The 16,723-nt window shown below is 39.3% G+C and overlaps 1 protein-coding gene across 1 annotated transcript in view; it reads right to left on the bottom strand.

The window, feature by feature from the left end:
* ITIH2 (inter-alpha-trypsin inhibitor heavy chain 2) overlaps positions 1–16,315 on the bottom strand; it is a 43,892-nt gene extending 27,577 nt beyond the window's left edge. Inside the window, exons 1-6 of the mRNA XM_003410737.3 lie at positions 16,189–16,315; positions 14,894–14,968; positions 12,938–12,970; positions 11,342–11,511; positions 7,484–7,588; positions 5,265–5,427 (exon numbers count right to left, since the gene is read on the bottom strand). Coding sequence (XP_003410785.1) covers positions 5,265–5,427; positions 7,484–7,588; positions 11,342–11,511; positions 12,938–12,970; positions 14,894–14,968; positions 16,189–16,272 — 630 coding nt within the window. The 5' untranslated portion in view covers positions 16,273–16,315. The remainder of the gene's footprint in view (positions 1–5,264; positions 5,428–7,483; positions 7,589–11,341; positions 11,512–12,937; positions 12,971–14,893; positions 14,969–16,188) is intronic.
* Between the last annotated feature and the right edge of the window lie 408 nt (positions 16,316–16,723).

The raw sequence follows: 16,723 nt of genomic DNA, 5'->3' as shown, positions 1-16,723 counted from the left end.
ATGTAATTCAACAGCCACGAGACTTAAGCCCCTTTCTGGCAACTCAGTACTGCCTTTTTTTATTGCCTCACTCCTCTGGGATTTAATTCCTCCTCTTCATTTTTTTTTTTTTTTTCTTCATTATATTCTATTCTTTTTATTTAGAAGAACATTCATTTTGTTGGGGGAGGGAGGGATAAGAAGCAAAAGCATTCTTAAATCGTTCTGCATTCACTTTCTAGATATGTTAAATTCTGTGCTTCTTTATTCCTGTCTGCCTGAAGAGTTGAAAAATCTTTTGATGATCGTTGGTAAAACCATAGTAACAGCTGCCATTTTCTGAGTGCTGGCTATATTCTAAGTACTGCGCTAAGCGCTTCCCATGTACTAATTCATTTAACCCTCACCTGTATTGTTATTATTTCTTGATTTACAGATGAAGAAGGAGAGAGGTTAAGTGATCTAGCTAGTAAGTAGCAGAGCCAGGTTTCAAAACCAGGTCTGGCTGATCCCAGCGTAGACTGCTTCTTGGTTTTCAACAGCCTCAGCTCAGTCTTTTCAGTTCATGGGTTACCATTCCCACATTGTTCTTCAGGCCCCATGCCAAAAATGTCCTATCTATGTTTTCTTGAGATTCCCTCTATCCTTTGTACATAGCCATTTCATTGCAAGCTCATCAGACAGTGGCCTGTGAACACACTGGTTTCCTTATGTGCTTCTTCCTCACTAGGATCATTTGCAACAGAGATGAACAATCTCCCCTTTGCAACCATGCCCACCTTTTCTCTGAAAAAAAGGTTTTTTTTAATCTGATTTTGTAAAGTCTAGGCATGTGTCTGAGCCGAGCCAATATTTTCTTTCCTGATTATTACAAATTCCAGTATAACATGTGAACTTAATTTGCCTCTGAGATTCCTGTTGTCTCTAAAAGATGATATAATTCTTCAAGTTGGCAAGAATTAAGTCTATACAGAATCAGTTGGATCCTCTCTGGAGAGGCTGATCCAGCCGTTGCTGATAGATAATCGAACAGCTGTTTGAGGAAGGGAGACAAAGCTCCAGGAGCTGCAGAGAACTGAGGTTTCTGTTTTCATTCTCTACAAGATCTTATCTATGAGTGAGCATAGGGTATTCAGGAAAAGGTTTGGTCTCTTTACAAGAGGAGGAAAGCGGAAGGAGGATTTTTCCCAGACTTCTGCTCAATTTGATGCAGACATAAAAAAAAAAAACACTTGCTGTTGAGTTGATTTCAACTCATGTGTGTCAGAATAGAACTGTGCTCCATAGTGTTTTCAACGGCTGTTCTTTTTGGAAGTAGATTGCCAGGACTTTCTTCTAAGGAGCCTCTGGGTGGGCTCAAACCTCCAACCTTTCAGTTAACCGTATGCACCACCCAGGGACTCCTAATGTAGATATCAAACCCATAGCTGTTCTAACTCATAGCGACCCTGTAGAACAAAGTAGAACTGCCCCAAAGGATTTCCAAGGAGTGGCTGCTAAATTCGAGCTGCTGACCTTTTAGTTAGCAGCCAAGCTCTTAACCACTGCACCACCAGCGCTACGATGCAGACATAGTCATTGAAAGACATGATGGGGCCTGATGCGACATCGAGCACGTGGGGGAGTTGTGCCTGAGGCTCTGGAGCTGGTTCTGCTCTATTCAGAGATATTGGGACTGGCTGACAGTGGGCCAGTCACTCACTACATTTGTTGGTCTTTCTGTAAGGAACACAAAAGTTTGAAATAAAAAACTTTGCTGAAATACAATACATCAAGGAGGTTTTAAAAAGAGATCTTATTCTCCTTGATTCTTCTGAGGGAAATGTATTCCAGTTTAGTGGCCCTTCTGATGGGGATTAAAAGGCAGTGGTGGTTCAGTGGTGGAATTATTGCCTTCCATGCAGGAGACCCAGTAAGATTCCCAGCCAGTGCACCTCATACACAACCATCACATGTCTGTCAGTGGATGCTTTCACGTTGCTATGATGCTCAGCAGGTTTCAGCAGAGCTTCCAGACTAAGATGGACTAGGAAGAAAGACCTGGTGATCTACGTCTGAAAGTCAGTCAGTGAAAACTCTATAGATCACAACGGCCTGATCCACGACAGATCATGAGGGTGGTGCAGGACCGGGCAGCATTTTGTTCCATCGTGCATGGGGTCACTGTGAGTCAGGAGCCGACTCAACAGCAGCTAACAACAACAACATCTGATGGCGATTGGAAATCCTTTCTGGAACAAAATCATGGGGGAAGGTAGATAATCTTATGCTTTCTCTCCAATTTATCTCTGGGTAAGATCAAATTTCTTTGAAAATGGATAAAATCCATAGAATGTGAGAGCTGGAAAGCATTATAAAGATCATCTAGTCCAACTTTCTTATTTTACAAATGAGAAAGTGAAGGCCGGAAAGAGAAATTACCCAGACCCCATAGCTCATTCATGCCAACTCTGGACCAGAGCTCAGAAAATATGCTTTTTCGCCCAATACTCTTTCTACTATACCAAACCCTGTCTGTCCCATTTTAAAGACAAGTAATTCCTAAGAGCATGGGAGATTTAAGAGTGAATAAAAAAGTAAGAAATGTAAGAAAGATTTGTCTGTATGCTACCTCATGTGTGTGATAAGAATCACTAGCTGTGTAAAGCCAGACTTAAATTCTTGGATTTATGGCAGAGAGTATAATTTTAGATGTAGTAAGATCTAAGTTCAAATCTTAATTTTTTTCTCAGCTCTGTGATCTTAGGCAAATTATTTAATTCTGAGCTCCAGTTTCCACATCTGTAACTAAGGAATAAGGGTGCATAACTCACTAATGACACAATCTTGCTTGCTGAAAGTGGACTTAAAGCACTTACTGATGAAGATCAAAGACCACAACCTTCAGTATGGATTACATCTCAACATAAAGAAAACAAAAATCTTCACAACTAGACCAATAAGCAACATCATGATAAATTGAGAAAAGATTGAAGTTGGTCAAGGATTTCATTGTACTTGGATCCACAATCAACACCCACGGAAGCAGCAGTCAAGAAATCAAAAGACGCATTGCACTGGAAAAATGTACTGCAAAATACCACTTTAAAGTGTTCAAAAGCATAGATGTCATCTTGAAGACTAAGGTGTGCCTGACTCAAGCCATAGTGTTTTCAGTTGCCTCATATGCACGTGAAAGCCGGACAGTGAATAAGGAAGACCAAAGAAGAATTGATGCATTTGAACTGTGGAGCTGATGAAGAATACTGAATACACCATGGACTGCCAAAGAAGAAATAAATTTGTCTTGGAAGAAGTACTAGAATGCTCCTTAGAAGCAAGGATGGCAAGGCTACATCTCACATACTTTGGACGCGTTATCAGGAAGGATCAGTCCCTGGAGAAGGATGTCACTCTTGGTAAAGTAGGAGGTCAGTGAAAAAGAGGAAGACCCTCACCAAGATAGACTGACACAGTGGCTGCAACAATGGGCTCAAGCATAACAATGATTGTGAGGATGGCACAGGACCAGGCAGTGTTTCATTCTGTTGTACAGAGGATTGCTATGAGTAGGAACCAACTTGATGGCACCTAACAACAACAACAACACATAAATAGTGGCAAGGATTAAATGGCATAATATGCATAAACCAGGCACCATGATATAGAATTCATTTTCATATCATGAACTCAGTTATTATCAATAGTATTACTATTATCAATAATCTCAAAAATTGCATAGTTAGAGGCTAGATGTTAATCTCATCTAGCTGCTGCTTTGTACTACGTACCATACGATTCATAGTACTGAGCAAGAGAATGTGGGTGACTGGCATGCACTGATCACCACTATGGAAAAATAACATGTTCAAAGTAACATACTTTGGACATGTTATCAGGAGAGATTAGTCCCTGGAGAATGACATCATTCTTGGTAAAGTAGAGGGTCACCAAAAAAGAAGAAGACCCTCAATAACATGGATTGACATAGTGGCTGCAACAATGGGCTCAAGCATAACAGCGATTGTGAGGATGGCGCAGGACCAGGCAGTGTTTCATTCTATTGTACATAGGATCACTATGGGTAGGAACTGACTTGACGGCACCTAACAACAACAACATGGAAAAATAACCACGATCACTTATTTAGCTGTGCAGAGCACCTGGCCAGGGGGAAAAAGGGAGCTGAAATCCAACCCATAAGCCAAATGCTCACGTGTCCTGGCATGGGGCTGCATTTGCCTTGAGGAAAGGCCTTTTTTTCTAATTTGAGCAAAGACTATGTATATGCTAAGGGTAGCCCTGAAGAGATTTCACTGCATATATCCTGATAGTAGACAAAAGCCATACAGTAAACAGGAAGAAAAAAGTATTTTTTATTTACCATATATGCAACTCTTTAAATTGGAGTTAAAATTTCATCATGATTAATCCATTGCCTTTAGTCTTCTATGTCTACAGGCAATTCATAATTTCCTGCTTCACTCTCCCATCTGTCAAATGGAAGAGGCATAGTGGGCTGTGTGCTTTCCTAGGTTTCTTCTGGATCTGTTTTGCCTCGTATAATTGAACACACAAAATGTTCGTATGATATCACAAATATTCCAACAAAGAAAAGTGTATTCCAGATTTTAAAGCAAGAGATGAAGATTACAGCAAAGATGAGTTCAAATTCATAGCCAATGCAATGCCCAAAGGCATTATTCTCTTGAGCTGACTGATGACAGGTGTGATGTGGGGAATGAATGGGATGGAGGGGGAAGATGATTAATTTAGCATTCATTGAGCTCCTATTATTTGCCACCTATTTCCTTAAGTTTATCTCACACAAAGCTAAGGTAAGTATGTTATTAAAATCCCATTTCCATCGAGTCGATTCCAATTCATAGTGACCCTATATGACAGAGTAGAACTGCCCCATAGGGTTTCCAAGGAGTGCCTGGTGGATTCAAGCTGTCAGCCTTTTGGTTAACAGCCAAGCCCTTAACCCTTGGAACCAACAGGGCTCCAAGTAAGTTATAGTACCCTTTTTATAGAAGTGGACATGGAGACTCGGGATAATTTGCCCCATGTCAGAAAGCTAGTAAGTATTCAAGTTGGCATTTAAATCTGTAAAGAAGTAGCCTAGTTGACTCCAAAGCCGTAAACTTTTCAGTACACCACATTATGTTGCAGGGTCAGGAGTGGCATCAAACATCATAAATAGTGATGAAACAGAAAGTATAATTTGAGGATAGGGACCATAAGAGAATGGCAGCACTGTACACCATATACCCCATACACCGTGTGTACACATCTGTGCTTACCTCCAAGTGTTTGGCCAGTCGCCCCGGCTGCAGATGAATCCTGTGTTCATAGGATCCCAGCTTCCTCCACTTCACTTCCTGATAATGAAGTTCAAATTGCACCTTTGATCCAGGGAGGATGTTTACTTCGGTTTTGAAGTTCTCCATATCGAGAGCTTTGCTCCTAAAGGTATGAGCCCTCAGCATAAGTCATCATTGGCATGATAAAGCTACAAGACCCAAAATCTGGACAGAAGGCATCTAGATTTCCCTGGGCAATCAAACCTGAGCAATTTTCATGAAAATGAACAGTGTGTACAATAGAGACAAATGCAACTTCTAGTAAATTTAATTCTGTCAAGGGTTTCAGTCTCCTCTCCTATTTGATCTTTTTCTTTCATTGCTTCTTACTGATTTGAGTGTCATCTTTAAAAAGCAACCAGTTACTTATCCCTATTATATGTCAGGAATTTAACATATATAATCTCTAATATGCAGGAGAAAGATGTGGCAGTCTGCTTCCACAAAGATCACAGCCTTGGGAACCCTATGGAGCAGTTCTACTCTGTCCTATGGGGTCACTGTGAGTCGGAATGACTCAACGGCAACAGGTTTTGAGTTTTGTTTTGTTTTTTTATCTCTAATATAGCATTTCTGCAAGGTAGGTATCATTACCCTCATTTATCAGATGATAACAAATGAGGCTCTTAGACGATAAGTAACCTTCTCAAGACCACAGAGTTTGTCAGTTGTAGAGCCAGGACTCAAACCCAAGTTTGGACAACTCCAAAGACTGCATGCTTTTCACTATACCACATTTGAGACTCACTCTGGGGTTTCTTTATATTTTTGAAGATATTCGAATATGTATCTCCATCATAAAGCCTTCTTTAGTCACTGTACATATCGAGCCTAATGTGATCATTGACCTTGAAGTGTTTATGGTTTTAAAGAGAGAACATCAGGTTAATCACATGAGGGTGAGTCAAGCAGTAGGATAAATAATAAACGGTGTTTTACAATTAAATAACTAAATAAGCTAGGTGAGATTGTGCTTAATCAGTACATTTAGGATTGGGGAAGGTTTGTGAGGGAGGAAGGCTTGGCATATTGGGTAGTTGATGAAAAAGCATGGCCCCTTGCAAAGCTAGATGCAGATGTAGTGAGTGGCCGCATTTCTATGAGAATTCTATGAGAATTTTATCTGCTTTGTTTTCTGCTGTATCTCCACAGCCTAGACTAGTTCCTGTTACTAATAAATACTTGTGGAATAAATAAACAGTTGATGTGGTCAAAATGATGGGTAAAGATGACAAAATGATTGGAAAGGGTAAAAGAATTGATTAACCTGGAACAATGCTGGAAGTGTCTCCTCCGCTTAGAATTTCTTCCCTTTTTTCTTTACCTGGCTAAATTCTATTCATCTATTTGGGCTTACTTCAAGCATCATCAATTCTTTGATGATTTCCTCAACCTAGACAGACTTACCCAAGTTAGTACCCTGAGTCCTGGAATGGTCTGTCTCCTTCACCAGCCTAACAGTGTTTGTTTTTGTATTGCTCCCACCTCTGAAAGAACTAAGTACAGAGTTGACATACAACACATTTTCATTGAATAAGCAATGCATGAATGAAATGAAAACTAAAGGGAATATGGAGGAGGGCATGAAGTAAAAAAGTTGGCAGGGTTTGTCATAAGATTAGATACACATTGTAAGGAATGGTGAGTTAAAAATTCCTTTGTTGTTTCTTGCCCTTTTGAAGGGAGTGTGTTGGTATTCCCAGCATTTTATTTAAGATTGTAACAAAAAGCAAGAAAAAAAGGAATCTACGTAACTGATGTTTGCTTAAGGAGAGCTTACCTCATAAAAATCATTAAAACAAATTCCAGACTTTTCTTTCTGTACATATGGTAAGCTTTGTAACAAGACCACCAATATTTCTGTAGGGTATATTTTATGCACCCTTTCAGAACACCAATGTTTATTTACATAACATCCATCTACCTGAAAAGCAGTAAAATAAGGATAAGTGTGAGATCACCCGAAACCTATTCATTGAAGAGAGGCCTTTAGGGAAATAGGAATGGTAATACCTAATTCTACCATCTGACAACAGTTTGCCACTGTTTCTAATGCTCTGTGCCTTCCTGGAGGTCTGCTGGCTTGCCATTGGGGGATGGGATATGAGATGGAGCGGCAATGGGAATGGGAGGGCAGGCTCTGTTCCCCCAGCCCTTACCTCACCAATGCAGCGGCCTTGCCTTTTGCTCTTGCTTGTGAGTACAGCGCTCGACCCACAGTTTTCTCCTTAATGGAACTGGTAAATCTTGTGCCATCTACAGTCCTAGAAATTGACAAGAAGGCAGCCAGTTGATCAGAAGAACAGCCTTAGCTTAACAAACAAACAAGGAAACAACCCAACAAAGTTGATTTAATTAGTGGGGGTGAGGGGGGTACGGGGGAGGACATTTGGCATTTTGCAACTCTAATTTAAAAGTAGAGATTATTTAACATTAGAATATTTCACAGAGTGGGCTTCCTTCATCCTACAGTGATCTGAGAGGGACTATGCAGGCCCCGGAAACCCTGGTAGAGCAGTGGTTAAGTGCTACAGCTGCTAACCAAAAGGTTGGCAGTTCGAATCCACGAGGCACTTCTTGGAAATTCTATGGGACAGTTCTACTCTGTCCTATAGGGTCCCTATAGTCAGAATCTACTCAACAGCAACAGGCTTAATTTTTAGTTTTATGTAGGGCCTGGAGCCCTGGTGGCCCAGTAGTTAAGAGTTCGGCTGCTAACCAAAAGGCCAGCAGTTCGAATCCACCAGCTGATCCTTGGAAACCCTATGGACAGTTCTACTCTGTTCTATAGGGTCACTATGAGTTGGAATTGACTCAACCACAGTGAATTTTACGTAGGCTCCAGTCTCTGGTTGATGCAGTTTGTGTTTCACTACTAACCTAAAGGTTGCCGGGGGTCAAACCTACCAGTGGCACGTGGAAGAAAGGCTAACAATCTGCTTCCGTACAAAGTACAGCCAAGAAAACCCTGTGGAGCTGTTCTACTCTGTAACACATGGGGTCACGGTCAGTTGGAATTGACTCTATGGCAATGGGTTTGGTTTTTTTTACGTAGGCTCCTAGCCTAAAATTTATCCCTCAAGTACTATGTAAATTTTTGTCCTCATTTTCAATTTTATTCTTCAGGTTAAGAATTGTTCCCTTTGGGTATCCCCTTTGAATTACAAATGTGTCCAGGAGAGGTGGCGGATAAATCACTAATTATCTGGGCTGCATTTGCTTTATCAGATCTTTTATGAATTAAGGTTTTGGCAGAGCTGGAAGGTATGATGCTTTCCTACGAAGGTGGAAAAGGGTAAAGGAAGATAGGGAATGTGCTGATGAATCCCTTTGCAAAGTTTGTGTTTATCCATTTAACTTCTCCTTTGAAGATCTCCAGGTTTTCTTCCATTAAGTCATATTAAGGTTTAAAGACTAAAGAGTCTCAGGACAAAATGAAATCATCTCTCATGGTAGAATATTTGGGACCTTGATAAAAAGGCAGAAGAAATATTTTAGCTGGATATTGAGGTCTGTGAAGCCCATCTTAAATTGCGGTGATGATAAGCAGCTATCTTCTCTCATCTTGTAAACCTAGTCTCGAATGACAGACCAAAATAAATGTATATTTCACAGTCCTCTTCAGTCACCTAAATCTTCTATGGAATGAGATGTGGAAGAAAGGAAAGAATGAAGGAAAAAAGAAAGAAGAGGTGAGTAAATTCTGGTTGTGTGGCTTAAAAATAAGTGTTTAATTAAAAGCTTTCGAGCAGTCATCTAAAACACAACAGTTGATCTCTATTTGCCCGGAGCAGCAGGGGAAGAAGAAAACCCAGGAACCTGAGAAGGAATTGGACTGAAGGTCTAATTGCCTCCATAAACTACTGCCTCCTTTGCCTTGAGACCAGAAGAATTGGATGGCACGCAGCTACCATTACTGAATGTTTTGATCAAGGATTCAGTATATGGATCCTGACCAAAAAGGGGAAAAATGTAGAACAGAATTTCAAATTCTTATGGAATCCAGAGTTTTGGAATTCATTCAGACTGGAAGAACCCCCGAATCTATTCCCCTGAGATAATCTTTAAACCTAAATCTTTAAAACTATCCCCTGAAGTCATCATTAAACCAAACAACAGTTTAGCACAATTAGTAAAGAATGTTTGCCTTGAGCATTGTGCCCTTTTAAAGAATTATCTATGTGAGATCAAACTGACCACAGTAACTCTAATGCAGAGGTGAGAAGTTTAGAGGGCAGTGAGTCTAAGTTAACGGTGGTGAAATAATTTGGGAAGAGATAGCGAGACTGGTGACACAATGTGAAGAATGTAACCAATGTTACTGAACTGTACATGTAGAAATTGTTGAGTGAGTGTATGTTTTGCTGTGAATATTTTCACCAAAGATAAAAAAATGAAAACACATACACACAAAATAAGTTTATTACAATAGTAATATAATTTTTAGACGTTATATCATATCATACCACTACATATAAACTCTTTCATCTTCCTTTGCCTTTTAGAAAAGGCTGACTTAAAAACAGTTATGCCTTTTTAAGCCAATATAAAAGATATCAATTCAAAGCCACATAATGCTTTTTTCAGCCTATCTCATTTAGAAAATAGAGTTAACTTGACTTTGCAGTTTTTGTTTTGTTTTGGCTTTGCAGTTTTTAGAAGCCAAAATACGCAGTAATGGAATCCTTTATTTTATTTTATTCACAAGTATCATGGGAAACTTTGGTATGTGAAAAACAAAAGCAGATGAGAAGTAACTCAACCTAACGTCTTAATAAAAATAGCCAGATTATATGTGGAGTATTGTGCTCTGTTCTGGGCAACTTAAGAGAAACATTGATAAAGTAGAGGACATCTAGTGATGGCACCTGGATGGTCAGGGCGTGGATAACCATTCTAACCACTAAGAGGAACATGGAATGGTTAGCCTTGATAAACTAAGCCTCCAGGGGGGACAAGAAAACTGGCCTTAACAATATGAAAGGTAGTAGAATGTTTTTTATTTATTATTATTACGGAAATTTCAAACATACAAAAAAATAGAGAATAATATTTTAAAAATCCCCAGTGTAACTATCACTCATCTATAACATTATCAGTACTTGGCCAATGCTATTTAAATATTTAAATAAATAAATAAACCAAACCTATTGCTGTCAAGTCAATTCTGACTCATAGCAACTGTACAGGACAGGGTAGAACTTCCCCATGGGGTATCCAAGGAGTGGCTTGTGGATTCCAACTGCCAACCATTTGGTCAGCAGCTGTAGCTTGCCGTAGCTCTTAACCACTGTGCCACCAGGGCTCCATTTTGTTTATAGGCCCACTCGATTATTTTGAACCCAATCTCACACTGCATATCCTTTCATCTATGAATACTTGTAAAGAATCTTTAAATTTTACATGAATAGAACTAGTAATTGGGAAGAAAGCGAGAAAGATTTAAATTAAGTATACAAGTAATTCTAACAGCTGTCAACCATTGAATGGATTGTCTTGAAAGGTGGTGAGTTTATCATTAAGGAGTATTCAAGTCAAGCCTAGATAGCCCACTTGTCAGCAGTATAATAGAGAAATTCAACCTACTGGATAGCTGATTGGGTTTAATGAGGAGGTCTCAACATTTTTCCCCATAAAGAAGTATATGACAGATGACACTCCCATGCTCCATATACGCTCATATATATTTTCTTGTAAACCAGGGCAACTCCATACATTTTTCTTCCACTTAAGGAAGCATATTAAACTGCAAGTAAGTGCAAGGTTGTTACATTGGATATAGCCTTAAGTTGTGTTTGATTTGCTAGGAACAAAAAGCAAATCCATTATAATTCTGAAACCTCGAAGAGAAATAAATTATTGGGACCCACCCCACAATGACTCATGACACACCACTGGGTTCACGTCTCTGCAGCTGGGAACCACTGAGGCCAATGACCATTAAGATCCTCTTAACTATGAGGGTCTTTGATTCTGTGAGTAGAGGGTCTCTGATTTTGGTCTGAGGAGCTACTCACATGGTGAAGTTGGTAATGAAGGCTCCTTTGGGAATCTGAACATCAAACACGACATCCTGAGGCAGCGGGGAGTTGTTTACCACTTTACTCTGGATGATGGTATTTGCCATACGAGACGTAATAGTGGACTGGACTTTATAGCTATAAAGTGTTACTTGATCATCATCTTTCTGTAATAGGAAACAAAGTATAGTAACTGTACTCATAGAAAAACTGTACAGCATTTCACCACATATTTGATGTTAATAGCAGCATATTCTATTTATTAACAGCCACTCTTAGACATTGTTAAGTATATAATTCTGGTGTTATTACGCATTCCACCATCTTGGAATGTACCACGGGCAGAAGTCTGACTTTTTTTTTTGGTCATATCTTGGAATCCTTTTATCTCTATAAGTATTCATAAGGATCTTTTTTTAAAATTAGAATACATGTATAAAATAATTATGGGAAACAAGATTGGATGTGAGAAAGTCCAGGAAATAATTTCAAAGTGGGAGCCATAACCAAGGAAAGGACCAGGTCTGCAGGGTTGGAGGGGGAACCTGACTGTATCTTTAGCGTGGGACGCAGCTGGGTGCTGGAAGTAAACATGTCGTCCCCAAAGTCCCAGACTGCTGTCTACCTTCTTAAATTTCGTTAATTCCAGTCTCACTTTTCTCAGTCCTTTTCTTTCTCAAAAGAAAACAAAATTTAAGAACACTGATGGGTGTAAGCGATAAATAGACTATCCTGAAGAGGGCATTTTGATGCCGTTATTGATGCAGCCCTCTGGACCCACCTTTCCCAATCCTTCTCTATTGATTTAAGGTAACTCTGGCGTAAAAAATTACAGTATGTCAGCATGCTCAAAGGCAAGGTGCTAAAAACACACCTTTTAGGAGGTGCCTGACAACTGCAAGCTTCTTCAGCTCTGTGGCAGTTGTGTGACCCATTAGATTTTTCTTCTTTTCTCCAAAAGGGTACCAATACTAGGTATCATCCTGCAAACCTTGTTTTATAAGATGAAACTTTTCAGTCAGATATCATCCAGCTCACCTCAAGCTGAAATAAAATCCAGGCAAATTTATTTGTCCTTCCTACACCAAAAAACTGTGAGCTCCTCATAGTTTTGTCAGTTCAGAGCAGAAAGTACAACATAAACCACTTCCTTTTAAGTTTGCTTGCCACGGGAAGGCGTACTTTGAACTTTCAGGGAATTGAGTTATTTCATGTCTAAGAGTTCCTTTCCTGCAGTCACTCATTTACTCTTCAAAGCTGTTAGGTGTCATATTCTAAATCAAATCTAACAGTTAAATTGAAATAAATACATATACTTGGATGAAACCTATGTTGTTGGCAATACTTGAGGGAGAAATAAAAGAAAGAACAATTTTGGCTCCTGGTGGCGTCTCTCCTATCTGCAAATATACTGTACCCTTTAATGCTGAATTTTAGAAACACTTTCAAACAGAATTGGGCAAGGGAGTTTCGAAAGTTTGGTAAATACTCTCAGTGGTGAAGACAAAGGAAATGACTGGATTGATTTCCAAATAATAGTTAACAGAAAAATCATTCTCACATCAATTTTTAACAAAATCAAGGTAAACTTACCGTCTCTTCTCCAGATTCTCCAGGAACACTTCTCTGTGAAAGGAAGTTACATAATCATTCTTCAACTGTCTGTTACTTATTACTTTGAGGGCAAAAATTGTTTTCTCTCAGTGAAAAAGTATTTCTTGAATATTCAGCTGTAATTCAATCAATGGAGCAGGGACATAAATAGCAAATATTCCTGAACACCATTTTCCCATTGAGTGTTTCTCTGAACAAATTTCTCAGCTACTTTTTGGTGGCATGCACAATCATTTTTTGATATAATGCTAAAGCAAATATTTTTAAGTGAAAATATTCAACCAAACTCATGCTGCATGGTATATATCATCTTTATTCTATTTGTCTAATTTATTTTTTAGTCAGATGAGTGATTATTCAGATACTCCATTCTGCCACAAAGTCCTGGACATGCTATTACTGTTATCTGCAATGCTTCTTCTTCTAGCGTCCCTCTACCCCCTACCCGCGCATAGCTAACTCCAACTTATCCTTCAGATCTCAGCTCGGGCAGAATGTCCTCCATGAAACTGTCTGACCGCCCCCCACCCCCCGCTCCCCTGCCGTCTAGGTCAGCTTCCTTTACCAAGTATTTTCTGAGTACTCAATTTGCTTTGTAATTATCCGTTCTATTTCAGTGATTATTTGATTAATGTCAGTCTCCTCTACTAGACTAAACTCCATGAGAGCAGGGACTTTGATTTGGTTTCTCCTTGGGGTAGCTCCAGAGCTAAGTAAGCACAGTGACTGGGTCCTAGAAAATTCTGTGCTCTTAACCAGTATGCTAGGGGATTATTTACACGAATGACTGTCAGGTGGGCAGGAACAAAGGCAATCCCATTGCATTTGAATGCTGAATGACTCGAGAGTGATTGGCAAACAGTGTCTGATGAATTGTAAAATATTAAGTCAGTTGTCGGATATAAGCTTAGTTTGCCCTACTTGGGGTAAGCTGAGGTTTTAGTGGGTGTATATTTCATAGGGAGGCCAATGGTTGTCTTTTAGACTTTTTGAGTGTGCTTCTCAATGACTAAGTTTTCTCTCTTAAAATGACGAAGACCCTAAGGTGTTGATTTGTTTATTGGGTTTTAATATTATTGGTCTATAAAACACCTGGACTTTTAGAAAGTAAAAAAGTCATACCCAGACCAAATAGGTCATTGGTCAGTCTAGCTTTGTTTCCAAACATGCCTCCTTTCTCAGCATGTGAGCTTTATGTCGGAGAAGCCAAATCCTTTCTGGCATCTCAGAGCACTCATCCTCATTGATTAGAGGACATTGTCTGTGCTAGGGAGCCCTGGGGACACAGTGGTTAAAATTCTCAGCTGCTAACCAAAAGGTCAGTGGTTCGAACTCATCAGCTGCTCTGTGGGAGAAAGATGTGGCAGTCTGTTTCCATAAAGAGCACAGTCTTGGAAACCCTATGGGCTAGTTCTGCTCTGTCCTATAGGCTAGCTATGAGCCAGAATTGACGGCAATGGGTTCGGTTTGGTTTGGTTTCTGTTTGTCTATGCTGTTACAGGTAGTCTCCAGGATACAGTCTCCAACAAGGCTGGTTCTACTAAGGTGCTCTTTGAGGTACTCTTCAAGAGAGCAGTGGCTGGAGGAAGGAGAATACTGTGGCTGCAATTTGAAGTGTCTGTCACTGCCGGGATAAGAAATGCCCTCCTTAGAAGGCAATAAAATTTTTCCATAATCTTAAATTTTGAAGAAAATACATAGCCATGTATGCTTTAAAGGACTAAGGTGGTCATTATGGTTCGGAGGCTAACGGACAGCTGTATATTTATTTCACCTTGACAATACTTCCACCTACGTGTAAAACCATTGGACACGTCTCAGCTAAAAGATAAGCTCTTGAGAATTTCTAGCGAAAGGCATCTTAGCATTTCTTTTTCTTCTTCAGTCATGATCTCCTTCACTTATTTTACCTTTTGGCACTAAAGCTTACTATACCTGATACCTCCGGTTCTCTGGTACAAACTGAAATTTGCCTGGGGCCAGTTCCACAAGATCTCCATATTCTGCAAACTTAAAAAGAATTTAGGATGTTTATTTCTATGTTAAAAAAAAAAAAGATCTAGAGCAAAAGAGGCAAAATGTTCAGATCTGACACATCTAGTTGTAGGTACAAGTGTATTCATTATATTTATACAATGGTATCTTGAGTATATTTATGTTTGCTAGTTATGCCTCAGTGATAAGTAAATGTAAGTTAACATCTTCAAATTTGTTGGACACAGAAATTCATTGAGTTTGCTAGAAGACAGGTTGGGGTCAAAATGACCTAGTGATAAGGTACGTGCCTGGGGAAGTACACGGTAAGTCTTGGGGACATTAACAATGTCTTACTGAATAGATGTGAACCGTAAGTCTCCCCTAGTTAAAAATATGGATACCAAAGGATTACTAGTAAGAAGTGACTAAAAATGCACAAACACATTTGGGTGTCTTGGCTTCAGTTTCTGGCTCTATCAATGAGATTCCCAACACACTGGTGGTTTTTCAATGTTGGAAAATACGACAGTTTCTAAGCAGAAAGTTATTTTTTTCTGCAAATATGTTACCGTTTTTTAAGATAATCCACTCTGCAAGTGTTATAGGCCACTGCATTTGCTAGGATAGTCCCATAACACACTTTACTTTTCTGACATAAAAGTAGCTTTTGTATGACTTTCAAAATTACTCAATCCACGAGTTTCCTTACATGAAAATGATGTATGTTGGGGATGGCCAAAGTAGAGACCTCATTCCTGCACTCTGCCAGTCTACTTGCCGTTTTCCCCTTTAGCAGGAGTATTTAAAGTACCATTATTACAGAAATCATTGTTCATTTAGGTACAAAACCAATCATGCTTTGATAATGACTTTTCTTACAGTTTTAATAAAAGAGTGATAATGTATTTCTTAATAGTAATAATAATTATAGCTAATAATTATTAAGTATTTGCTAGTACCAGGCAGTTAGCATATATCATTTAATTCTCATGACAACTCCTTGGGTTAGATCTACTATTATCCCTATTTTTTTTAGATAAGGGGTGAGGAGCTTGTTGACTAAATTCTCATGCAAAATTTTTTAATGCTTTAAAGGCAAATACACTTTCTGGTAATTATAACAGTAAACACTCCTCAGAGGAATTTTATGATAGGAATACAAAATACAGAATAGAGTCACTGGACAGGAATAGGCTGTTTACCGAGCATGTATAGTATAGACCAACAACAAGGAGTCTTCTGGAAGTACTTACTTCAGGAAGTCCATTTGTGGGGATTTCCAAGCCTTGTGCCTCAGAAAGAAATAACCAGAGAAGAAAGCACATGAGTCGTTTCATTTTGCTGGACTGCTTTGCCAGGCCTCCCAGAGCATACGGTCTGGGGAGAATCCTACTCCTACCTACTGAACGCAGTTCAAAGAAACGACAGAGGAGTATACTAGTTTTAAAAAAGAAGGAAAAGAAAAAGAAAGCTCTCAAACTTTGTTCAAAAAAGGGACAAATATTTGTTCTGGAGCTCAAACTTGAGCTATGGGGGCGGATCAGACACCCAGAGGTTATTTAAACAGCAAAGCTGGAGGGAGACAGTCACCGGGCTGTGACAACAAGCCAGACTAGGATGTATGTGCTTTTTTTTTTTTTGCTGATTTCTGTTGATCTAAAAATTCAGAGAGACCTAAAGATTATTGTCTTCCTCTTTAAAGGACCAAGCAAGGAACTATGCCAAGAAATAGAGTCAGAGAAAGAAAAGCTTAAGTGAAAAAGTTTCTGGAAACTTATGTGAAAACGA

The sequence above is a fragment of the Loxodonta africana genome, chromosome 4 (genome assembly GCF_030014295.1).
Source record: "Loxodonta africana isolate mLoxAfr1 chromosome 4, mLoxAfr1.hap2, whole genome shotgun sequence".
Classification (NCBI taxonomy): domain Eukaryota; kingdom Metazoa; phylum Chordata; class Mammalia; order Proboscidea; family Elephantidae; genus Loxodonta; species Loxodonta africana.
Note: the sequence above shows the minus strand (reverse complement) of the source record. Positions and strands in the feature narration are given on the sequence as shown.